Here is a 26289-nt window from a genome sequence, read left to right on the forward strand (position 1 = left end):
AGGTTACCTTGATGCTTAATCCAAAGCCTCCTACAGTTTGTCTTCTAATGGTCACCGTTCTTTCCTGAAAGACAGGATTTTAAAAGTGGTTAGCATTTCCTAATACTATATTTACACACCATTTTCTTCCTCAGGGTTCTGTTTCTGCTCCTTAAAAAAGAAATATTTTGTGACAGTGTACAGGCTCTAATTCTTGCAACAAATGGGGCAATTTGTAATTTTTAAATCAAAGGTTAATTTACTTGTCAAGATAAACGAGACTACTGTTAGTAAAGTTCTAAACTCTCAAAAATTAAGTTCCTTTCAATGACTTTTTTGGACATATTTTGGAATCTTAACTTTTAAACCTCTTCTTATTTTCACATTCTATATTCTTGTTGTCTAAGGAATGACAGGTTTTGGTTACATAAAAATAACTCAATGTCAATGGCAAATATTATCTTTGTCAACCAAGGTCTTATCTCCATCACAACCGACTCATCTTGCTTGTGGAAATTTGAGAGCTGAGCTGGGAGGCTGCCATGTCCCCACACATCAACTATTCATGTGCATGTCTGGGATTGAAACTGACTAAACCAGATTCAAAATGATGGCTTGTTTGGAAAAAGAATGGACATTACACCTAACTAATAATGACAATGGTATTGTCAATTTTCAAAATCAATTCTCTTTTTCCTTCCACAGTGGAAACAATAATTCAATTGCTGGTGTATGAAACAAAAATCACAAAGATCTCCACTTGGACAAATCCTCGAATTTCCAATAAATTCAATATTACTCTGTTTTGGGGCAATCATCTCTACATAATGCATATTCTGGAGGCATATTGAAAGGTTGAAAGCTTTTATTTATAACGTTCTTTATTTATCTATAGCTTTCTCATCTTTTTTAACCTCCCCCTATTTATAGTGGTTTGAGATACTGCCCCCCCCCCTTCTCTTGCTTTACCTGGGATAGATGTTGGTTATCTGATCCCCACACATGCCCAACCTCTTTGGCTACACTACCGATCTCCAAGTCTAAATACTGCTTTCTTTCTTACTCCATGGTTTTAGAGGGGCTATGTGGAACAGATAATATTATTTAAAAAGAACAAGGAGAAAATCTGGAAAATGTGTGCTTCTGATGTCTCTTCCTAAGTATTTTAAGGTAACATAAAAAACAGTCATTTTGGCAGTTACAAGATACCTTCATTTAGCCAAATGTTTAGATTTCATAAATAAAAACAAAATAACGCTTAAAGAATAAGATCACTATACCAGAAATTGAGGTATATTAACTGTTATTTATTTTGAATCAACAAATAAGCCTTTATGGTTGGAAATTGGTGCACAGTAAGAAAAAAAAACTATTAGTGCAAATGAGTAGCATTTAATTATATAAATGTTCTTTTTGATCATGTCCTAAGTAATTTGACCTGCCTTAAAACTACAGATTTTACTCGTATAACCTGTCATCAAATTATGTTTTCAAGCCCATGTTAAAATTACTTACACAAATTAAGTGTATAGGTGTATTGCGATTTATGCAAAGCAACATGAAATATAAAACACACTATTCATGTTGGATGACATCATAAACTCTACTTCTTTATTATTTTTCTTAAGTAGGCTTCATGCCCAGCATGGAGCCCAATGTGAGGCTTCAACTCACGACTCTGAGATCAAGATCTGAGCTGAGATCAGGAGTTGGATGCTTAGCCGACTGAGCCACCCAGGTGCACCACTACGTTTCTATTCTTTTTTAAAAATTTTTTTAACATTTATTTATTTTTGAGACAGAGAGAGACAGATCATGAATGGGGGAGGATCAGAGAGAGAGGGAGACACAGAATCTGAAACAGGCTCCAGGCTCTGAGCAGTCAGCACAGAGCCCGACTCGGCGCTCGAACTCAGGGACCGCGAGATCATGACCTGAGCCGAAGTCAGACGCTTAATCGACTGAGCCATTCAGGTGCCCCTACGTTTCTATTCTTAAGCCAACTACTATATCAGTCCACATTAGTGAAGTCATAAGTAGGAGAAGATGCAGTGTTTAAGAACTTTTATTGCAAAATGCATGTAAATAGGGATACCTGCATGTACACAAGCAAAAGGTAGACACATGCATTATACACACACAAAATCTCGTTTAAAATAAATATTTATTGGAAATGTCCTTTTGTTGGACAGGATAAGAGAAATATGTCGTATCACATAATTTTCAATCATTTCTCATTAAAGGATTAAAGGAAAGCTGTACATTGCAAATAATGGATTTGAAATCAAAGAATCTATCAATGACTCAAATATCCACAACTTAATATGTTTGGAAAATTACTTAAGCCCTCCAAATCTGTTTTTCCAAATCTGTAAAATTTGTTTTACAAATTTACAAAATCCAACTTTGCTTTGAGGATTGATATTTGTGAAGGACCCAGGCATATAGTAGAAGCTTAATGAACACACACACACACACACACACACACACACATCTGTTATTCTAGACAAAAATTCTTAAAGTCACTTAAATATCTGATCGATATTTACCCACTTTTTATTCCAATATTAAATCACAGAGTAACTCAAATACTGGAAGACTGACTCAGGGATAGATCAATTAAATGGTTATCTTTACTCTTATAAAGCAGACAGGCATACTATTTTTTACAATACTGCCTATCAAACTAACAGGTTCTTAGATGGCAGTTATTTTCTTAATTCCATTTCTGTAAGGAAAAAATGCTTGATTCCTTAAAATAAGATTCATCTTTATTTTCTCCACATAAAGAATTGAGTCTGTAAACACAAGTGCATTTTATTAGTAAATGACATCATTCTACAACACCTCGCATGGCAATCATTAGTCACAAGGGCAACTTGGTGAGTCAGTTCTATCAACGAGCCAAGTGTAGGCTGAAACACTGCTTTCCTCTGAAGGGACAGCAGGCATGGCGGGGTTATCAAAGGTCTATGCAATGCCTTTACTTCTTTACAAGACTGACCTCCAGTCTTTGGTGGAGAATATGTAGAACATGTTCCAAATCAAATACAAAATTGCTGATGCAGAGAGGAGTTTGGAGAGACTAAAGAGTCAGCAGTAACTGTTGAAAATCTCAGAGGCAGCACTTATTTTAATGTATTTTAAACACACGGGCACACACTCATGCTCATGAAAACCCCAGCCAGCACTTTTCTATACTATTGCTTCATTGGGTTACTTTTAAGAAAATAAGGACAAACAAGCAAGGCAAGTTACTTCGTGTTTTAAAGCCAAATCTTTAAATTTGTCACTGCAGGTAGCAGGAAGTCTGGAATGGCAAATAACTGTTCCCAGTAGGGCACCTTGCTGATTTCTCCCCAATCTTGTGTGTGTGTTAGCTATACCTTCTCTCCCCTTTCCACCTTCCCACATTTGGTTCCTCCCCCCTCCCCCCAAAATAACTTTCTTGAAAGGCAATGTAATGAATTGTTTCGGCTACTCATCTCATAAACCAGAGAATTTCTGGAAGCTGATCTGAAGTTGTATTAGTTACATCTTGGGTGTCATAAAGCCATTGCCTAGGTAACAGGGCACTGTCTTTCAGGAAACCAACGTATTATTGTTTGTTTTAGTCTTTAAAACACAAAATCAAGAAAGGTGCCCCCATACACTCATATATACGTATAAATTATTGTCAAATTGGCTTCCATACAACACCCAGTGCTCATCCCAACAGGTGCCCTCCTCAGTGCCCATCACCCACCTCCCTCCCACCCCCCCCCATCAACCCTCAGTTTGTTCTCAGTATTTAACGGTTTCTTATGGTTTGCCTCCTTCCCTCTCTGTAACTTTTTTTCCCACCTTCCCCTCCTCCTGGTTAAAAATCCTTTCTTTAATCTTCCTATTCCTTATAGATTACAAAGGATGGAGCCCAGGAATAATGTTGGATTTGTAAAAGACATTCTGTACACCTAAATAATCAGTATTAACCTCATGACAAAAAACTTGTTTTAAATGCCTAATTCGCTTTATGTAAAAATCTATATTATCACCCCCCTGCCCTCTAGAATATTATGTTTGAAATCCTCTATGTATACTGTATGAACCATATGGTAACCAAAATATAAATGTTAGCAATCACAAAATGTTACTATTATATCTCTCCAGTATAGAAATGTTTGAGACATTAGGTGAAAGGAGGAGGAAGAAGTGACAACAATGCAGACACTAGAGAGAGTATCAAATGGGCAATTGTTTGCATTGATTGTATGGGGTGGAAACAAGGTATACAAAGAAAGAGATAAGGAATGTCATTAGCCCTTTTGACAATTCAGAAAGAGTGAACAGACTTGGGAAAGGAACGATAGTAAAGACTAGGTATTGAAGATTAACCATGTGCCCTGACAGGGCTCACGGCACTTATGATTATTAAAACACACTGTGACCTTGACTTTTTTTCCACTAACTTTGTTGATAGCTGAACCTGTGTTTCGTTCACAGTCTAAGCCTAAGAATTTAGCATAGGGCCTACACCAAAGTTAGGTATTCGTGCAGTAAGTGGGGAAAAAAAAAAAGCTTTTGCAAGATCTTCCAAGTAATCATCATAACAGTACACGGATGGCATAGGCAGTATTTTCCTAATTTGGAATAAGGAAACTAAAATGCAAAGGAGTTAAATTAACTTAACCAAGATCCAAATCATGATTTAAATGAAAGTATCTCTGATTCCCACTGTCTTTTCCATAACGACAGGCCTGTGATAACATGAATAACTGAGAGGAAAGAAGCAAAGAAACTGGAAAATTGGGGTGGGATGTAATAAAAACAGAGGGGACTGTGAGAAACTGAATGTTTTCCCTCTAAAATCAGGAAGAAGGCAGGATTCCCCCTCTCACCACTCCTATTACATTGTGCTTAGAGGCAGCTAGTGCATATGAGGTAACAGGCATACAGATTAGAGAGGAAGAAATGAATGGTTTTGTTTTTTGTCTATGTAGAAAATCCCAAAGAATCAACCAAAAGCTCCTGGAAATAATAAGTTATTGTAGCAAGGTCACAGGAGATAAGGTTAATATACAAAATCCAATTTCTCTCCTATACATCGGCCATGAGAAATTAGAATTTGGAATTAAAATCACAATACCATTTATAATAGCTCACTAAAAAGTTTTTATTTGGTATAAATTTAACAAAATAAGTAGAAACTTCCATACGGGAAACGACAAAACTCGGAAGAAAGAAATCAAAGCAGATCAAAACAAAGAGATATTTCATGTTCATGGACTAGAAGACTCTTCCCAGCTAGATCTATAGAATCAATGCAGTCCCAATAAAATTCCAGCAAGCTATTTGTAGATATTAATAAATTGTTTCTAACGCTCACATGGAAGGCCGAAAGACGTATAATAGCTACCACAATATTGAAGTAGAATAATACGTTGCATAATTCAAGATGCCTGATGCAGGACTTACTATAAAGCTACAGTAATCCAGACAGCATCAAATTCTTGAAGACTAAACACATAGACCATTGGAATAGAATAGAATGTCCCAAAACAAAATAAAACAAAACCAACCAAACAAATAGTCAATTGGTCTTTGACAAAAGAACAAAGCAGTTCAATGGAGAAAAGAAAGGATAGTCTTTTCAACAGAAAAAGAAGAAAGAAAAAGAGAAAAAAGAAAGAAAGAAAGAAAGAAAGAAAGAGAGAAAGAAGAAAGATCTAGACATGAATGCCATTCCTTTAATAAAAATTAACATAAAATCGATCACAGATCCAAACATAAACACAATTATTATAAAACTTCTAGAAGAAAACAGGAGAAAACCTATGACTTTGGGGTTGGCAGTGAGCGATACAATACTAAACGCATGAACCATAAAAAACACTTGACGTTAAAATACTTTAAGATTAAAAACATCTACTTTGTAAAAGATACTGTTAAGAAAATAAAAAGTGACAGATTGGAAGAAAATATTTGCATAATGCATTCTGATAAAGAACTTGTTTCCAAAATATATGAAGAACTCAACACTTAGCGAGAAAATAAACAATTAGAAAGTTGCCAAAATATTTGAGCAAACACCTCATCAAAGAGTATATAGATGGCAAGCACGCATATGAAAAGATGCCCAACAGCAGTTGTTATCAGGAAATTTCAGGTTATGAAATTCGATGGGGCACCTGGATGGCTCAGTCCATTGAGTGTCTGACTCTTGACTTTGGCTCAGGTCATGATCTCGTGGTCATGAGGTCAAGCCCCGTGTCAGGCTTCCTGCTCGGCATGGATTCTCTCTCTCCCACTCCCCCATTCATGGCCTGTCTTTCAAAATAAATAAGTAAACTTTTAAAAATAACATTACACATCTATTAGAATGGCTAAAATTCCAAAACATTGGCAATATGAAGTGAGATATATTATCATAAGAATTGTCACCCTTTGCTGGTGGGAATTCAAAAGACAGTTTGGTAGTTTCTGACAAAGCTAAACATAGTCTGAACAGATGACATAGGAATTGCACTCCTACATATTTACTCAACTAATTTTAACATTTGTGTTTACCCAAAAGCCTGCATGAAAATATGTATAGCAGCTTTATTCATAATTGCCAAAAACTGAAAGTGACCAAAATGTTCTTCATCCATAGAAAAAAAAAAAACAACGATGGTACATCTATACAATGAAATATTATTCACTAACAGAAATAAATACACTGGCTAGCTTCAAAAAGACACGGAGAAACCACAAATGTATACTACTAAGTAAAAGAAGTCAATCTCAAAAGGATATACTATGACTCCATTTATATGACATTCCGAAAAGGCAAAACTATGCAGACAATGCAGTGATCAGTGGGGCCCCTGGGTGGCTCAGTCAGTTACGCGTCTGACTTCAGCTCAGGTCATGATCTCAGAGTTTGTGAGTTTGAACTCCGTGTCAGTCGCTGAGCTGCTGGCTCAGGGCCTGGAATGAGCAGAGTCTCTGTCTTCCTCTGTCTCTCTGCCCCTCCCACACTCACGCTGTCTCTCTCTCTTTCTCAAAAATAAAATAAGCATTAAAAAATTAAGTAAAAAAAAAGAAAAAAGAAATAATCAGTGGTTGCCAGGCATTCACAGAGAGGGAGGAAAGGTTGAATAAGTGAAGCATAGGGGACTTATAGGATAATGAAACTATTCTTTTAGATATTACAATAATGGGTACATGGTGTTACGCTTTAGTCAAAACACATAGAACTTTAGAGAACAAAGGGTGCATCTTAACATATATATGTTTAAAAGAGTCATTTAGGAAGATAGGGGATCCAAAGAGGGAATAGCAGCTATGACAAAACAATCCCAAATTTCATTACAAATGTATGTAACCATTTCCTTGAAAGGAATGGGGGGGGGGGGGGACGCACTGACCTACGTAACTTTGGAAATGAATGGAGGCTGTAAGACAAATGCTAGAATAAAGACAAAGGGAACTGCACATGGTACTGTATTCTAGTTGATAAAATTGTTTCACATGAAGGTATGGCTAATAATTCTGATATTGCTATACATATATGTTGAAATTTAACAAGTAAGTGGATGGTGGGGGGAAGGAACCAGTTTGTCACTGTTGGAGGGAAGCAAGGGAAGAAGGTGAAAACAGTCCACGGGGTAATGGAAGGTAATTAAAGACATCAGTATTAACTCTCATCTGGTGTAATGCAGATACAGATGGCTACATACAGAAACATTTATAGATATGTGAATATATACGGGTTATTTTGTCCTTTTAAAAATGGTTTTACAGAGATACAATTTATGTACCATAAAACCAACCGTTTAAAGCATATAATTTGGTGGCTTTCAGTATTTTCACAGAGTTATGCATCCATCACCACAATCAATTTTAAAACATTGGCATTTTTCAAAATGACCCCATATCCCTCAGTCCTTAAAGCCCATCTTATCCTTAGGCATCCACTCATCTCTTTCTATCTCTGTAGATTTGCCTCCTGTTGGCATTCCCCATCAATGGTATCACACCGTAGATAGTCTTTTGTGTTTGGCTTCTAACCACGATGCTTTCAGGAGTCATCCATGTTGCTGCGGGTTTCAATATTTCATTTTTTAACATTCCACTGCATGGGTATACCACATTTTATTTATCCATTCCTTCACTGATGGACATTTAGGTTGGGTTTACTCTTTGGTTATTATAAATAATGCTGCTATAAACTTTTATGTGCAAATTTTGTGTGTACATGTGTGTTTTTTTTTTCTCTTGAGCCTATACCAAGGCGTGAAAGTGGTAACTGTCAGACTGTTTTCCAATATGCAGCTGTACCATTTTACATTCTTACGAGCAGTGTCTGAGAATCCCAATTTCACATCTTCACGGACACCTGTCTTTATCTACCTTTGTGATTATAACTATCCCAATGGCTATAAAGTTGCATCACATATGACTCTGATATAAGATACATATGTACTTGATAGCTAACAACGTTGAGCATCTCCTCATTTGCTCATTGGACATTTACATAAATCTTCTTTGGAAAAACATCTATTAGAATTATTTCAATGTGTCACCATGCTTTACACCTCTGTTGTCTTCTAGGAGTTTTATATTGTAGCTCTTATATTATGTTGTTGATCCATTTTGAGTTAATTTTTGCAAATGATATGTTTCCAAATACATTATTTTGCGTGTAGATATCCAGTTTTCCTAGCACCATTTGCTGAACAAACAATTTCCCCCCGTTGGTCTTGTCACCTTTGAAAATCAATTGACTGTAAATGTGGAGGTTTATTTCTGGACTCTCAATTCTATTTCAATGACTATATGACTACCCATATGCCATATGTGGACATATCGCACACTGTCTAGATTACCATCTCTTTAAAACTGTTAAGTTTTAAAATCAGTAATGTGAGTGTCTCAACATTTGCAAAACTATTTTGGCTATTCTAATTCCCTTGCATTTTCATATGAATCTTAGCATTAACTTGTCTATTTCTGCGAAGAAGTAAGCTTGGGTTTTGATACAGATTGATCTAAAAATCATTGTGGAGGCATTGCTGTCTTAACACATCATTAAGTCTTCGGGTCCATGCAAATAGAATGTCTTTCCATTTATTCAGATCTTCTTTAATTTCTTTCAGTCATTTTTTTTAGTGTTCAGAATATATATTTTGCACTTCTGCAAATTTATTGCTAAGTGTTTCATTCTTTTTGATTCTATTTTTAGTGAATAATGTTATTTAGAGTTTAGAAATCCTTTGTTGTAAGGAAGCAGAGGCTTTCTTACTGAGAAGGCTTAGGCATTAAAGTCACCTCTTAGATCATTTCACAAAATCTAAGCAGTTAAGGAGAATACGTTTAAAAATATTCATTTTTAGGGATCATATTTAAAGGACATCTGGGGTATCTTGCTTCCTTCCCTTTAGTTTTACTCCTTGGCAAGCTTCACAGGATCCTTCTCCTGCTACATTGACGGTAGAGAAAAAGGAGACTGACATTCCCCTAAATATAATTTGCAGTAGGTCCTTCCTATCTGATTTAAATAGCTAGACATGGGGGTTGTTTTGAAAGTTAAATATTTCCTGTTTATTTTTAAAGTTCCCATTGCAGACAATTGGGAATTGTACCTTTCCACCTTCATTTTTCTCCACCATCTACAAAACTGAAATCTTCTGGGGCATGTCCTAGGTGGCTCATGTCCAGTTGGTGGAGTGTCCAACTTTTGATTTTGGCTCACGTCATGATCTCACATTTCATAACTTTGAGCCCCACATCGGGCTCAATGCTGATGGTGCGGAGCCTGCAGGGGATTCTCTCTCTCTGCTTGTCTCTGTATATCTCATAAAATAAATAAAATAAAATAAAATAAAATAAAATAAAATAAAATAAAATCCACCCAAATCTTTTAATCTTTGTAGCTCTGTTCTTACAAATGAGCCTTTATAATGTAAAAAGAGATACATAGATGTCAACTACCTTGACCAAGGTCAGTCAGCAGTGAACCCTTTGTATTGAAATCCAGGTGCTGTGAGCTACCAACTGTGTGTTCATCACCTGCTCCATTCTGTCTCTTATTTCCCGACACTTATTAAGATATGACAGCTCTGAGAAGTCCTGCACTAACCATGCTACTTCTTTTTGTTTAATCTTTGTTTCCTTAACTAAAAATTTTGTGATGTGACTTCTAATTGATTCAGGCACATATATATTTAAAAGGTCATAAGAAACAGAGATTCATTCACCCTTAATCACCTAATTGTGTTTGAATATGTCGTCTGCACAAAACCACTTGGCAGGAAAAAAATATTTGAGTAAGTGATTTGTCCTAGAATATGTTTTCTCTTTTTTTTTTTTTTTTTAATTTTTTTTTCAACGTTTATTTATTTTTGGGACAGAGAGAGAGCATGAACGGGGGAGGGGCAGAGAGAGAGGGAGACACAGAATTGGAAACAGGCTCCAGGCTCTGAGCCATTGCCCAGAGCCCGACGCGGGGCTCGAACTCACGGACCGCGAGATCGTGACCTGGCTGAAGTCGGACGCTTAACCGACTGCGCCACCCAGGCGCCCCATGTCCTAGAATATGTTTTAAATGGTATGTGAAAATATATTTGAATATTTTTGTAACCATTGTTTCTTTTATGTTTTCAACAGTCTAGTTTTCAAAGAAGGGGATTTATACATTTGTAAATATTGGCATTAATAACAATCATTGTGATTACAATTTTGTGATATTTAGTATCTTAGAGGAATTAGCTTGTAATTTTGTATTATTATTAAATAACTTGTGATAGTTGCCTTTGTCATCATGCTGATTTAGACGCACATTATAGGGGGGTTGGACCAAGATGGCAGAACCACATGGAAGTTTTTTTGTATCTCTGGTCCCTGAAATCCAGCCAGATCAACACTAAACCATCCTCCACGCCTAGAAAACTGATTTCAGGATTAACATAACCATCTGCACAATCTGAACCACAGAACTTGGCAGGTATGTGGCACAGAGAGGTGAACTGGGGGAAAGAGAAGCCACGGAGGGCAGGGAGTTGTTTTTGCTTGCAGAGAGAGGACAGAGATGGGGGGGAGAGTACAGGAAAGCATCCCCCACCCCCAAAAGCAGCTGGAGAGAAAAAAAAAGAGTATGCAAGTAACTGAACACAAATAGGGAGAAAGGAGAAAGGAGAGGGTTTAAATTCCATTACGATGCTACAAACAGAGAGAGCACAGAGTCTGAAACTCCGCAGATCAATACCTGGCAGTGCTCTGGTGGCAAGGGTGAATCCGTGGGAGCAGAGAGCAAGGTCCTCAGGGTCCTCAGGCCACACAGGGAGAGGTAGTTCCCCTGATGGGATGACATTTGGTAGAGGCGTTATGGCCTCCCCACAGATGAAGGTCCCAGAGGACACCAGAGAATGGCCACATTTTCTGGTGTTGGAGCGAGAATGTTAAGGAGGTAGCCTGGTGCCAGCTATGTGTTGTGATTTCTCACAATCCCTGAAATGCTCTTGCTACACAATCACTCAAACTTTTTCTGGGGTGCGCTGGTCCACGGTCTCTGGGCATCAGCAGTGGCATGGTCTTGCAAACATTCCTAGGAGTGGGCCAGGACCTGGCCATTGCTCAGCAAGACCCTCCCCCGGAGAATCAGAACGGGTCAAAGCTGCAGGGCCCTCAGACATGAGGGGTTGGGAAACACAGGGGTTGGGAAACCATCTGAGATAAAACTCAGGAGGGAGGTGCTGCCTGGTGGCCTGACAGTTTGGTTACAGACAGTGTAGAAGCAGAGAGTGGACAGAAGCCAGAGATAAAGAAGGGGTATTTAATTGCTAGTCAGGGAGAGCACAGAGGTCTGATACTAGAGACTGGGTAGCTGGGTGATGCCATTTTCACCCCTCCCATGCAGGCGTAAGCAAGTCTATATGCATCACAAAAATCCACCCCAGTAAGCCAAGCCCCCCCATCTAGTGAAGCACAGAGCCGTTACACTAAGCCCTGCCCAATTGGTCCAACCGTGCTCTTCAGAAACACCACTAGTCTCTCTGCCTGCTTAGTTTAGGATTATAAACTGCTTCATAGTTTGACTTCCAGGGGAAACTTCATTCTGTTCGCTGGCCCATCTATTCAATTTTTTTTTTTATTTTTCTTTTCTATTCTTGAACACAGAAAGAGAAAAAATATTTTATTTTCCATTTTTGTTAAAAAGATGTTTCTTTAAATTTCTTTAAAATTCCATTTTACTTCCATCATTTCATTTTATTCTATTCTACTGTGTTCATTTTTTTTCACATTTTCAAATGCTTTCCTTTTTTTCCTTTTTCCTTTTTTTTCTTTTCTTATCTTTCCCTGTTTTCTCTAATCTAGCAAGCTTCTTTCAACAACCAGACCAAAACATACCTAGGATCTAGCATCCTGTTTTCATTTTTTGTATTGTTTTTAATTATTTAATATTTTTTTACTTTATTCATTCCTTTTCTTCCTTCAAAATGACTAAATGAAGGAATTCACCCTAAATGAAAGACAGCAAGAAATGACAGCCAGGGACTTAATCAACAAAGATAGAAGCAAGATGTCTGAACCAGAATTTAGAATCATGATAATAATAATAATACTAGCTGGGGTTGAAAACAGATTAGAATCCCCTTCTGTGTAGATTAGAGAAGTAAAAGCTAGTCAGGATGAAATAAAAAATGCTATAACTGAGCTGCAATCTTGAATGGATGCCACGGCGGCAAGGAGGAATGAAACAGAGCAGCAAACCAGCAATATAGAGGACAAACTTATGGAGAATAATGAAGCTGAGAAAAAAAAAAAACGGAGACTAAGGCAAAAGAGTATGATACAAGAAACGGAGAAATCAGTGACTTCTTAAAAAGGAATAACATCAGAATCATAGGGGCCCCAGAAGATGAAGAGAGAGAAAAAGGGGTAGAAGGTTTATGTGAGCAAATCATAGTGGAAAACTTTCCTAACATGGGGAAAGACACAGACATCAAAATCAGGAAGCACAGAGAACTCCCATTAGATTAAAAAAAATGACCATTAATAAGGCATATCATAGTCAAATTCACAAAATACTAAGGCAAGGAAAGAGTCATGAAAGCAGCAAGGGAAAAAAAAAAGTCCTTAGCTACTAAGGAAGATAGATAATGTTCACAGCAGAGCTGTCCACAGAAATTTGGCAGGCCAGAAAGGAGTGGCAGGATATATTCAGTGTGCTAATCAGAAAAATACAGCCAAAAATTCTTTATCCAGCAAGGTTGCCATTCAAAATAGACGGAGAGATTAAAAGAAGTTTCCCTGACAAAGAAAATCTATAGGAGTTCATGACCACTAAACGAGCCTGCAAGAAATTTTAAGGGGGATTATCTGAGGGGATAAAAGATGGGAAAAAAGACCAAAAGCAATAAAGACTAGAAAGGATTAGAGAACACCACATGAAACTCCAACTCTACAAGTATCATAATGGCAATAAATTCATATCTTTCAATACTCACTCTAAACGTCAATAGACTAAGTGCTCCAATCAAAAGACATAGGGTAACAGAATGGATAGGAAAACAAAATCCATGTATATGCTGTTTATAGGAGACCCATTTTAGAACTGAAGACACTTTCAGATTGAAAGTAAGGGATGGAGAACAGTCTATCATGCTAATGGTTGCCAAAAGAAAGCCCGAGTAGCCATACTTATATCAGACAATCTAGACTTTAAAATAAAGACTGCAACAAGAGATAAAGAAGGGCATTATATCATAATTAAAGGATCTATCCACCAAGAAGATGTAACAATTGTAAACATTCATACTCCAAATGTGAAAGCACCCAAATATATACCAATTAATCACAAACATAAAGAACTCATTCATAATAATACCATAATAGTAAGGAACATCAACAATCCAGTTACATCAATGGATAGATCATCTAAACAGAAAATCAAGGAAACAATGGATTTGAATGACACCCTGGACTGGATGGACCTAACAAATATATTCAGGACATCTCATCCTAAAGAAGCAGAATACACATTCTTCTCCAGTGCACCTGAAGCTTTCTCCAGAAGAGATCACAAACTGGGACACAAATCAGCCCTCAACAAGTACAAAAAGATCGAGATCATACCGTGCATATTTTCAGGCCACAATGCTATGAAACTTGAAATCAACCACAAGAAAAAAAAATTGGAAAGATAACAAATAATTGGAGACTAAAGAACATCCTACTAAAGAATAAATGGGGTAACCTAGAGGTTAAAGAGGAAATTAAAAAGTACATTGAAGCCAATGAAAATGGTAACACCACAGCCCAAAACCTCTGGAACACAGGAAAGGCAGTCATAAGAGGGAAGTATATAGCAATCCAGGCCTTCCTAAAGAAGGAAGAAAGGTCTCAGATACACAACCTAAGCTTATACCTTAAAGAGCTGGAAAAAGAACAGAAAATAAAACCCAAACCAGAAGAAGACAGGAAATAATAAAGATTAGAGCAGAAATCAATGCTATCAAAACCAAAACTAAAACAAAAAACAAAAAACAAAACAAAAAATAGTAGAATAGATCAATGAAACAAGGAATTGGTTCTCTGAAAGAATTAACAAAATTGATAAGCCCCTAGCCAGTTTGATCAAAAACAAAAAGTAAAGGACCCAAATAAATAAAATCAAGAATGAAAGAGGAGAGATCACAACCCACACAGCAGAAATAAAAACAATAAGAAGAGAATATTATGAGCAATTATATGCCAATGAAATGGGTAATCTGGAAGAAATGGACAAATTCCTAGAAACATGTAAACTACCAAAACTGAAACAGGAAGAGAGAGAAAACTTGAACAGACCCACAAACAATAAATAAATCAAATTAGTAATCAAAAATCCCCCCCCCCAAAAGAATCCAGAGCTGGATGGCTTTCCAGGGTAATTTTATCAAACATTTAAAGAAGATTTAACACCTATTCTCTTGAAGCTGTTCCAAAACATAGAAATGGAAGGAAAAGTTCCAAACTCATTCTATGAAGCCAGCATTACCTTGATTACAAAACCAGACAAAGACCACTAAAAGGAGAACTACAGACCAATTTAGCTGATGAACATGGATGCAAAAATCCTCAACAAGATACTAGCCAACTGGATCCAACAATACATTAAAACAATCACTCACCACGACCAAGTGGGATTTATACCTAGGATATAGGGCTGGCTCGATATCCACGAAAAAATCAATAAGATACATCACATCAATAAGGAAAAGGACAAGAACCACACGATCCTCTCAATAGATGCAGAGAAAGCATTTACAAAATACAGCATCCTCTCTTGATAAAAACCCTCAAGAAGTAGGGATAGAAGGATCATACCTCAAGATCATGAGAGCCATATATGAAAGACCCACCGCTAATATCATCCTCAATGGGGAAAAACTGAGAGCTTTCCCACTGAGGTCAGGAACACGACAAGGATGTCCACTCTCTCCACTCTTATCCAACATAGCATTGGAAGTCTTAGCCTCAGCAGTCAAACAATACAAAGGAATAAAAGGCATCCATCCAAATAGGCAAGGAGAAAGTCAAATTTTCACTCTTCACAGATGACATGACATTCTATGTGGAAAACCCAAAAGATTCCCCCAAAAAACTGCTAGAACTGATCTATGAATTCAGCAAAGTCGCAGGATATAAAACCAATGCACAGAAATCGGTTGCATTCCTATACACAATAATGAAGCAACATACAGAGAAATCAAGGAATTGATTCGATTTACGATTGCACCAGAAACGAAAAATACCTAGGAATAAACCTAACCAAAGACATAGAGGGAAATTATAGTAAAATTAATTACTAATTTTGATTTTTGCCTTTAGTGAGATCCTTATTCTGGGTAGGTTTACACACACACACACACACACACACACACACACACACACACACAGTCTCCTTGTTCGTTCAGTTGAGAGGGCCTAGAAGAAACAATACCCTGTAATATTGTGTTTTCTTTTAATGCTGGCCTTGGCCCAGCTTGAGGCACTGGCTTGAAGCCAGACAGTTCCCCTCTGGAATTGCAGACCAAGTCTTCAGCCAACCACCCCATTGCCTCACTCTCACACTCTGGGTCACTATCCATCTGCCCTCATCACCCAATAGCAGGCACCAGACAACTCAGGACCCAAAGACTATGAACTGCCCATTGCTCAGAGTCTGCTGCAATTATTCAAATAGCCAATTCTAAACCTGCTTACCTTTCCTTACCTGTTCCTTAAAACCACAATAAAGGTGATTGCCCGTGTTCTCATTTTTTCCTTTGCCCGGTAAGCAATGCCCAGGGCATACTGCGTTCTCCCCAGGGGATTGTAAACATGTATAGCAAACTATGAATCTCTTTCCAGTTTCTCTCTTGATCTGCTCCCCACCTTAGCGCACCTCACCCAAGGTAATGTGATGAAAACAATTGGTTCAGTGAACAGGGTGGTTTGGCACTAGACTTGACAGAGATGTATGCAGACTGTCCTTGGCTTGCTAACTACATCTGTGCAAAAGCAGACTCAGCCTGGGAGGCACTGCTGTCTGCTGCACCTGCACTCTGGACACTGCACAGTGTGCTGTTTATTTTGGGATTTGTCATCACTTGCCGCCCTAAACTGTGCAACTCATAATGTAAGCCTTCCCTGAGGTTGCACTGCCCAAGACAAGTTAAGCAACCTCACGCTCGTATCTGCACTTAGGGACAGGAAGGAGCTTCTGGATTACTGCTTACCCGAATCTGTCACTCTCAGTCCCCAGGCGTGTCATCATGACACATATCATGTAGACCTGTGGTCAGAATCTTATGACTTTTATCTCTCTGCCCCCTAAGACTACAGAAGAGGTCTCCAAGTGTCTGGAGAAATGTGAACCTCCAAGTCAATGCACCTAGGCACTACTTAGTGGCAAGTGGTTTATCAACAAGCTAAGAGCTTGTTTTAAGATCAAAACCCTAGCATTCCTCCCTAGAACCAGAGCCACTATTCCTCTCCTGGAGGCCAATCCCGACCTTCAAGGTCAACTGAGAAACCCCGGAATGAGACACTAACAAACATGGCCATTCCGGACCACTGGAGCTTATTCCATAAACATCCAAAGAGTAAAAACAGTTGGGGACAAATAGGAGAAAACAGAAACTAAAATTTTTAGCTACCTGGAGATATGTGCCAGTCTCAAAGATTATGTTCAGAAAGACAATGGAAGGGACTGATAGTTCACACCAGGTGGCTAACTGTGCTGTTCCAAGGATAGGTTGTTATGGCTCTCTGTGTGTAACTGCAGCCCCTGGAAGGTAGAGTGGGAAGCCTTAGAACAAGAAATGCCTCTTCCCCTGTCTTCTTTTCCTGTAATCACCTGGAAGGTCCACACTATGAGTTCTCAGAGACAGAAACTAACAACCACAGCGTTAAGTGGCTTGAACCCCAGGACAAAACAAAAGAGAAAAAATAATAACAAAACACCTTGACACAGGGGGAGAAAAAGTAAATAAACTACATACAGTAAAAGCTTGGTTTGCAAGCATAATGCCTTCTGGAAACACGTGTGTAATCCAAAGTACTTGTATATAAAAGCGAATTCCAAGAACCGTTGGCTCAGTTGTGATCATGTGATGTTCAGCATCATGTACTACTTGTATTGCAAGGCATCACTTATTGATCAGGTTTAAATTTATTAGAAATGTTTGCTCGTCTTGTGGAACACTCTCAGAACAAGTTACTTGCAATCCAAGGTTTTACTGTATATTATATAACTTTACATTGTATGTAATATATATGACATATATATATTAAATTAAAACAAATAATTTGACCCAATTGGAAATCCAAAATTGCTAAATAATTTAGCAAAAAATATGTAAATAAAATAAAAATGGCATAGATTGGTTCTTGTGTCTCTACAACATATGCTCTAAATTAACATTAGCACTTGCTAAAGTTCACTAATTGATAAAGCTTTGTTAACTTAATCAATGCTTGAGCTCAAATTATAATGGAAACATGCTATCCCCTACAATCTCGGGAAAGAAACCAAGTATAAAGTAGAATAAAAGTAGGTGTGCCTCACTTTAACTGCATGTAACCTTGCCTAAATTTCCCCTAGTCATAGCACTCATTGCCCTAAAGTATTCCATTGTTGCAAACTCTATGACATAATGAATTAACACATTAAATGAAATCTTTGGCACTTACAAATGGCTTGGTAAAATGGGATCCCACGGTCCCCAAATTAACATAGATAATATGCCCCCGTATATGTTAAAACAGGGCCTTCAAAGGTTAAATCTTTTATATAGAGTTAATTAATAAAGGAGTGATTATCCCTACTACTTCTCCATTTGACAGCTCAATTTTACCTGTTCTTAAACTTAGAAAAACTAAATGGCATCTCAAGGGGGGAGGGGGCACTGCATCTTAAACTCTGCCATCCATTAGGTCTCCCGTACCCAATACCCAATATTATGAAAGCTACTGACTCCATCCAGGTTTGCTCTTATATTTCGCTAGCATAGATTTGGCTAATATGTTCTGTTCAGTGCCTGCATCAGCAGCCTCTCAGCCGACACCATATGCCTTTCTGGGTGGGTCATACCACAGGACACCTCAACAGCTTTATCATGACACACAGTCTTTGCCGACAAGATCTTAACTGCATCTGACTTTCTCCAGGAACGCAGGCATGACCTTCCATTGATGGTATCTTCCCCCAAAGAGATAAGTCTGACTCACTCACTAAAGACACACAAGCCCAACATATTTGAGTCCTCTTTGAGTGCTGGTAGCAATATCTTCCTCATTTACAAATTTTACTTAACGTTGCTGTTATTGCTAACAAGGGGTCTCCTCCAACAAAAGGATCTAAGATCTGTCCAAAATGAAATCAACAAGCCCTCCCAATAGTGCCCTTCAATAAAGGCTTTGATAGCTTCTTCTCATGCCTTCTGAGTCTCTAGATGATCTGTGATGGCCACAAGCTTCTCAAGGGCTCCTGATATAAGAAACTGCCCCTCTCAGCCTCACACTGTACATCATTAAAGCAACAAATGACTGGCGATTAACTGGGCTCTCCTGGAAGCAAAGGATCTCACAGACTCTAAGTCTGTGGCCCTCTGCACTCAGCTGCTCATTATGCTTTGTGTCATGGAAACAGCCCCCCACAAGCTCAGAGTGGCTACTGAGGCCTCCTTAAGCATGATGAAACCAAATCTCTACCATATTTGGATCTCTACCATATTGTGCCGTCAGGAAGGAGTAGCATTCCCTGTCTTCAGTCCTTTGCCAGATGCCATGGTGCTCAAGGAGGTCAGCTTTCTCCTAGACCCCTTGGCTACCCAGGGAGCCTCTTAAAATTAACCAAACATCAATAAGAGTTCATAGACTATAGTAATGACATTGCCATCTTCATTAATCATAAAGCTCAGTGGAATGTTGCTGGTTTCTCTCCCTTAATCAAGATGTCCCTGATAAAAGACAGGAACCAGGGGTCAACACGATAGGCCAAATTTCAAGTGGTCAATGCTTCAACCTCTTGGGGAGAAGGAAAAGAGGTCCATCCACTCCCCAGTGACTTACCCTGATCGCCCTGTTGCATTGTGGGGAGAGAGTGATGTGAAGGAAAGTCACTGAGGTATTTTGCTAGTCATCTTACCCTTTCTACCTCCATTTTCAGTGCAATGTCCCACTACAGTCTCACCTGGGCCTTATTCCCTGAGCCTCTGGTTCACCCTGTCCAAAAGCGAATGTCATCTTTACCTACTGTGGGGAGCAAAATGCAGAATGAGGAGCTGTGAGCTAAGAAAGGGGAGTCAGTTATTCAAAACCTCACACAGAACTTCAGTTTCTGTCTTTAGCCTTTCCCTGCAACCAGGACTACATAGGAATCTTGGGCTTTGGATGCTTGAGATTTTTTGCCACTTGAAGTTAGGATTTGATTACTTTACACTGCCTGTGTCAGCCCTTCCAGCTCCATTTCAGGCACTGAGGTCTTAGCTTTCTCTATCTATTGTCAGTTGTCTCTCACCCCACCAAATTGTTGCCAGCTTCCAGCTGGATTTCTTTTCATTCTCATCGGCTTTATTTAGAAGTAATTTACAGATCTGCTCAAAAGGGAGTGCTTTGCTGGCTCACTGATAGAGCATGTGACTCTTGATCTCAAGGTCATGAGTTGAAGGCCCATGATGGGCATGGAGACTACTTAATTAGATTTGCTCAAAGTAAAGTCTTCATGGACTCAGCCTTACTTAACTGATCTCCACATAAGACACCCTTTTTTTCATATTTGAACTATAAATACTGCCTCTGTACATGAAGTCACCTTATCTCTCTGTGAGATGGCATTTTTCTGCTGTGGCTTTTGGATGAAGAGTTTTGCAAGAACATAAGAGGAAGGGAAAAAGAAATAAACCTGAATTAAATGTTAAAAGTTTTATGGGAATGTTAAGGGCAAAAATATTAAGAAAGTCAAACTTTTGGAAAGAGATAATGAAAGGGTAATTATTCAGTATAGTTCAAATACAGAATTCAAAACAAAGAGAGATGAGAGCTTCTTATTTTTTTTTATTTTTGCAATGCTAAATATTTTGAATAGTTGATCAATGACTCCCCCATACTAGGCACTGTTTTATCTGTTATAACTACAGAAGAGAACAAAACATCAAAAATCTCTGCCCGTTCAGCGTTCACATTCTAATTGGGAGGCAGGTTAAGGGCAATACATGCTTTGCAGAAAAATAATGCCACAGAGATAGAACTTGGTACCAAAAAAAAGGCATGAATAAAAGATGTCTCTTTGAGATGATGACATTTGAGCACAACTGGTTTTGGTGAGAAGATAAGTGACAAGATACCCAGATGAAGGGTATTCCAGGCATGAAGGGCCAACAAGTGCAAAAGTCCTATGATGAAATTTACCTGGTATACCCAGGAGATATCATGTATACTCAGATGATCATGTCATCAGAAAAAAAAAGGCAGTTTTCTTTCTTTTGATCTGTATGCCTTTAATTCCTTTTTTAATGCCTTGCTGATCTGGCTCAAACCTCCAGTATTGCATAGAATAGCGGTGCTGTGAGCAGACATCTTTGTCTTCTTCACAAACGTAGGGGGAAAGCATTCAATCTTTGACAATTAAGTATGGTATTAACTATAAATGTGTGCAGAAAACTGTGTCAGTTCCTCTCTATTCCTGGTTTTCTGAGAAACCAGGAATTTCTCATGAATTGAGTTCATTGCTTGACCTTTGGCTATTGAATCAACCTTGTATCCCCAGAATAAACCCAACTTGATCATGGTATATAATTCATTTTATATATATTATTGAGTTGTATTTGCTAATATTTCAAGAATTTTTGTGTCTATATTTATGAAGGATATTGATCCATAGTTTTCATTTGTGTGCTGTGTCTCTCTGACTGTGGCATCACAAAACTAAGTTGGGAAAACGAAATGCCATGTATCACCTCTGCTTCTCTTTTCTGAAGGAGACCTTACAGAATTTTTATTAATTATTCATTGGTAGAGTTCTCTGATAAAACCACCTGAGACCTGAGATTCTTTTTTTTAATTTTTTTAACATTTATTTATTATTGAGAGATGGAAAGACACAGAGCATGAGCAGGGGAGGGGTAGAGAGGGAGGGAGACACAGAATCCGAAGCAGGCTCCAGGCTCCGAGCTGGCAGCACAGAGCCCGACGCGGGGCTTGAACTCACGAACCACGAGATCATGACCTGAGCCGAAGTCAGATGCTTAACCGACTAAGCCACCCAGGTGCCCTGAGACCTGAGATTCTTTTAATGAAGTCCTTTCATTACAGATTCTATTTCCTTGACTGTCAAATAATCAGTTTCACATAGCCTGTGTTTTTTGAAGGATTAGCCAACTCGATCTACTTTGTTAAACTTATGTGTGTAGAGTTGTTCGTAGTACAGGCAGACCTTGTTTGCACTTCGCTTTATTGCACTTCATGGACACTGTGTTTTGTCACGATTTGAAGGGTTGTGGCAGCCCTGCCTCAAGCGAGTCGTAGGCACCATTTGCTCACTCATGTCTCTGTGTCCCATTTTGGGAATTCTCACAGTATTTCACACTCTTTCATTATTATTACGTTTGTGGTGATCTGTGATCACATTTTTCCAATTTTTGTTAATGTTTCTTCAATTTTGGAAGACAGAGAGAGATGGAGCATGAGCAGAGAGAGGGAGAGACACAGAATCCAAATCAGGCTCCAGGCTCTGGGCTCTCAGCACAAAGCCCGACGAGGGGCTTGAACTCACGAACTGTGAGATCGTGACCTGAGCTGAAGTCGGATGCTCAACGGGCTGGGCCACCCAGGCATCCTGTGATCACAGTCTTTGATGTTAACTATCGTCATTATTTTGTGGCACCACACCATGCTCCTATAAACCAGTAAATTTAACCAATGACTATTGTGTGTGTTCTGACTGCTCCACCAACTAGTTGTTCCCCCATCTCTCTCCCTCTCTTGGGGCTTCTCTATTCCTCAAGATACAACAATATTGAAATTAAACCAATTCCTAACTTTACCATGGCCTCTCAGTGGTCAAGTGAAAGTAAGAGCTACATGTCTCTCAACTTAAATCAAAAGCCGGAAATGATTAGCCTTAGTGAGGAAGTCGCTTGGAAAGCCAACATAGGCCAAAAGCTAGGCCTCCTGCATCAGTTAGCCAAGCCCTGAATGCAAAGGAAATGTTTCTGAAGGAAATTGGAGCTGCCATTCCCATGAACACACAGATGATAATGAAGTGAAACATTACTGCTGACGTGGAAAAAGTTTTAGAGATCCAGCTAGAAGATCAAACCAGCCGCAAGATTCTCAGAGTAAGACCCTAACTCTCTTCAATTCTGTGAAGTGAGAGACGTGACGAAGGTGCAGAAGAAAAATTTGAAGCAGAGGTTGGTTTATGAGGAATAAAGAAGGAAACCGTCTCTATAACATACAAATGCAAGATGAAGCAGCCCGTGCTGAGGTAAAAGCTGCAGATATCTAGAAGATCTAGCGAAGCTCATGCTTGAAGTTGGCTACACTAAACAACAGATTTTCAATGTAGATGAAACAGCCATATATTGGAAGAAGACGCCATCTAGGATTTTCATAGCTAGAGAGGAGTTGTCAATGCCTGGCTCAGAGATCCAGGGGACAGGCTAACTCTTTTTTTTTTTTTTAAGTTCTAATGCAACCAGTGACTTTAAGTTGAAGCAAATGCTTACGTATTATTCCAAAAATCCTAGGGACCTTCATAATTATGCTAAACTTACTCTATCAGTGTTCTAGAAATGGAGCAACAAGGCCTAGATGACAGCACATCTGTTTGCAACATGGTTTGTCGAATGTTTTAAACCCGCTGTTGAGACCTATTGTTTAGGAAAAATAAATAAAAGATTCCTTTTAGAATATTACTGTTCATTGACAATGTACTTGGTCACCCATGAGCTCTGATGGAAAACAATGGGATTAATATTGTTTTCATGCCTGCTAACGTAACACCCATTCTGCAGCCCATGGATCAAGGGGTCATTAGATGTTCAAGGCTTGTTATTTAAGAAATACATTTTGTAAGGCTATCATGGCCACAGATGGTGATTCCTTTGATGGATCTGGGCAAAGTAAATTGAAAGCCTTCCTGAAAGGATTCACCATCCCGGATGCCACTAAGAACATTTGTTATTCATAGGAAGAGGTCAAAACATCAACACTAACTAGAGTTTGGAGTTGATTCCAACCTTCATGGATGACGTGGAGGGGTTGGAGACTTCAGTGAAGGATGTAACAGCAGACGTGGTAGAAATAGCAAGAGAACTAGAATTATAGGCGGAGCCCAAAGATGTGGTTGAATAGCTGCAAGCTCATGATAAAACCTGAACAGATGAAGAGTAGCTTCTTATGGATGAGCAACGAAAATCGTTTCTTGAAATGGAATCTACTCCTAGTGAGGCCGTGAAGATTGTTGAAATGACACAAGATTTAGAATATGACATAAACTTAGGTGATAAAGCAGTGGCAGGGCTGAGAAAAGTGACTCCCGTCTTCCGAGAAGTTCTACTGGGGGTAAAATGCTATTAAATGGCAGCACATGCTCCTGAGAACTCATGCATGAAAGGAAGAGTCCACCGATGGGGCAAACTTCCTTGTCGTCTTCCTTGAAGAAATTGCCACAGCCACCCAGCCTTGAGTAACTACCATTCTGATCAGCTGGCATCAATATTAAGGCAAGAACCTCCACCAGGAAAAAGATTATGACTCGCTGAAAGTTCAAATGATGTTTAGCATTTTGAAGCAGTAAAGTATTTTTTAAATTGTATGTTCATTGTTTTTTAGGAGAGAATACCATAACACACTTACGACACTACACTCTAGCATCTACATAACTCTTATATGCACTGGGAGACCAAAAACAAATTCATCTGATGAGCATCACTGTGATATTCACTTTATTGTATTGGTCTGCAACTCAATCTATATCTTCAATCTATTGTCTTTGTCAGTGTCACTGTGGGGTTTGTCAATTTTACTGATCCTTTCCAAGAACCGGGTTGTTGTTATATTTACTTCCCCTCTTGATTTTTTCCTCTACTGATTTTTATCTGTTTTTATTTCATTGATTTCTGCTCTTATCTTTATGATTTTCTTCATTCCACTTGCTTTTTATTTATTTTCCTCTTGTTTTTCTAGGTCCTCTGTGTGAAAGCTTAGATTACTGAGTGAGACTTTCTTCTCTTCTAATCTATGCATTTAATGCTATTTCCCTCTCAATCAATACTACTTTTTCTGAATCCCACACAAATTGATGTGCTATATTTTCATTTTCATCCAATTTAATAGCCTTTTTAAATTTCTCTTGAGACATCATATTTAACTTATTATTGTCTAGAATTTCATTGATTAGTTTCCAAGTATTTGGAGATTACCTTCTTTCTGTGTTGAGTTCTTTTTTTTTTTTTTCAACGTTTATTTATTTTTTGGGACAGAGAGAGACAGAGCATGAACGGGGGAGGGGCAGAGAGAGAGGGAGACACAGAATCGGAAACAGGCTCCAGGCTCTGAGCCATCAGCCCAGAGCCTGACGCGGGGCTCGAACTCACGGACCGCGAGATCGTGACCTGGCTGAAGTCGGACGCTTAACCGACTGCGCCACCCAGGCGCCCCTCTGTGTTGATTTCTAGTTTGATTCAACGATAGTCAAAGAACACACTTTGTGTTTCAATTGTTTTAAATTTTTGGGTGTGTGTTTTATGGCTCACGGTGTTTTCTATCTTGATAAATGCTCTCTGTTCATGCTCTAAACATGTACATAATCTGTTAAATGTTCTGTAAGTGTTCATTAGATTTGGTTGGTTGATGGTATTATTGGATTCAAATTTATTGTTAAATTGGCCTATCAGTTTTTGAGACGGGATGTCAAAATCTCCAAATATAATTGGGGATTTCTCTACTTCTTTTTTCATTTCTATCACTCTTTGATTTATGTATTAGGCAGTTCTGTTGGTTGGCCCATGCACATTAAAGACTGCTATATATTGTTGATAGATCAATCCTTTTATCATTATGTAATGTATTCCTCTGCTCCTGATAATTTTCTTTGCTCCAAGGTCCACTGGCTTGGATACTACTATCTATTTTACCTTAAAATTGCTTTTTTTCAATTAATGGTTCCATTAGTGGTATATCTTTATACCTTTTTTCATAATTTTATTTTCAACTTATTTATGTCATTTTACTCAGTATAAGTCTTCTAAAGAGCATAGTGTGCATTTACTTTTTTTTAATGTTTTTAAATGTTTATTTATTTTTGAGAGAGAGACAGAGACAGAGACAGAGATAGAGCATGAGTGGAGGAGAGACAGAGAGACAGGGAGACACAGAATCCAAAGCAGACTCCAGGCTCCGAGCTGTCAGCACAGAGCCCGACATAAGACTCAAACTCACAAACCATAAGATCATGAACGGAGCTGAGGTTGGACGCTTAACTGACTGAGCCACCCAGGCGCCCCAATTTACTTTTTTTTAAATTCACACTTCTAATCTCTATCTTTTAATTTATAAGTTTGTATCAATAAAATACAATTACATTTAATTCAATCCAATAATTGATATGTTACGTCTGGCATTTTATTTTATTTTGTATTGTCTCTGTTCTCTCTGTTCTTTGTTTCTCCCCTCCCTTTTGCTGATTTCCAGTAGATACTTGGATATTTTTTAGAATTACATTTTGACTTATCTACAGTGCTTTTTTTTTTTAAATGTTTATTTATTTTGAGAGAAAGAGAGAGAGGGGAGAGAATGAGTGGGGAAAGGGCAGAGATG

The 26289-nt window shown here is 38.4% G+C and overlaps 1 protein-coding gene across 5 annotated transcripts in view; it reads right to left on the minus strand.

Moving 5' to 3' along the window:
- Nucleotides 1-26289, minus strand: part of SNTG1 (syntrophin gamma 1) — an 897410-nt gene that overhangs the window by 277003 nt on the left and 594118 nt on the right. For all 5 annotated transcript variants that reach the window (XM_045455364.1, XM_045455360.1, XM_045455361.1 and 2 more), the window contains one exon: nt 8-64. In XM_045455364.1, the coding sequence (XP_045311320.1) occupies nt 8-64 (57 nt within the window). The remainder of the gene's footprint in view (nt 1-7; nt 65-26289) is intronic.

Source organism: Leopardus geoffroyi, chromosome C3 (genome assembly GCF_018350155.1).
Source record: "Leopardus geoffroyi isolate Oge1 chromosome C3, O.geoffroyi_Oge1_pat1.0, whole genome shotgun sequence".
In the NCBI taxonomy this organism is placed as follows: Eukaryota; Metazoa; Chordata; class Mammalia; order Carnivora; family Felidae; genus Leopardus; species Leopardus geoffroyi.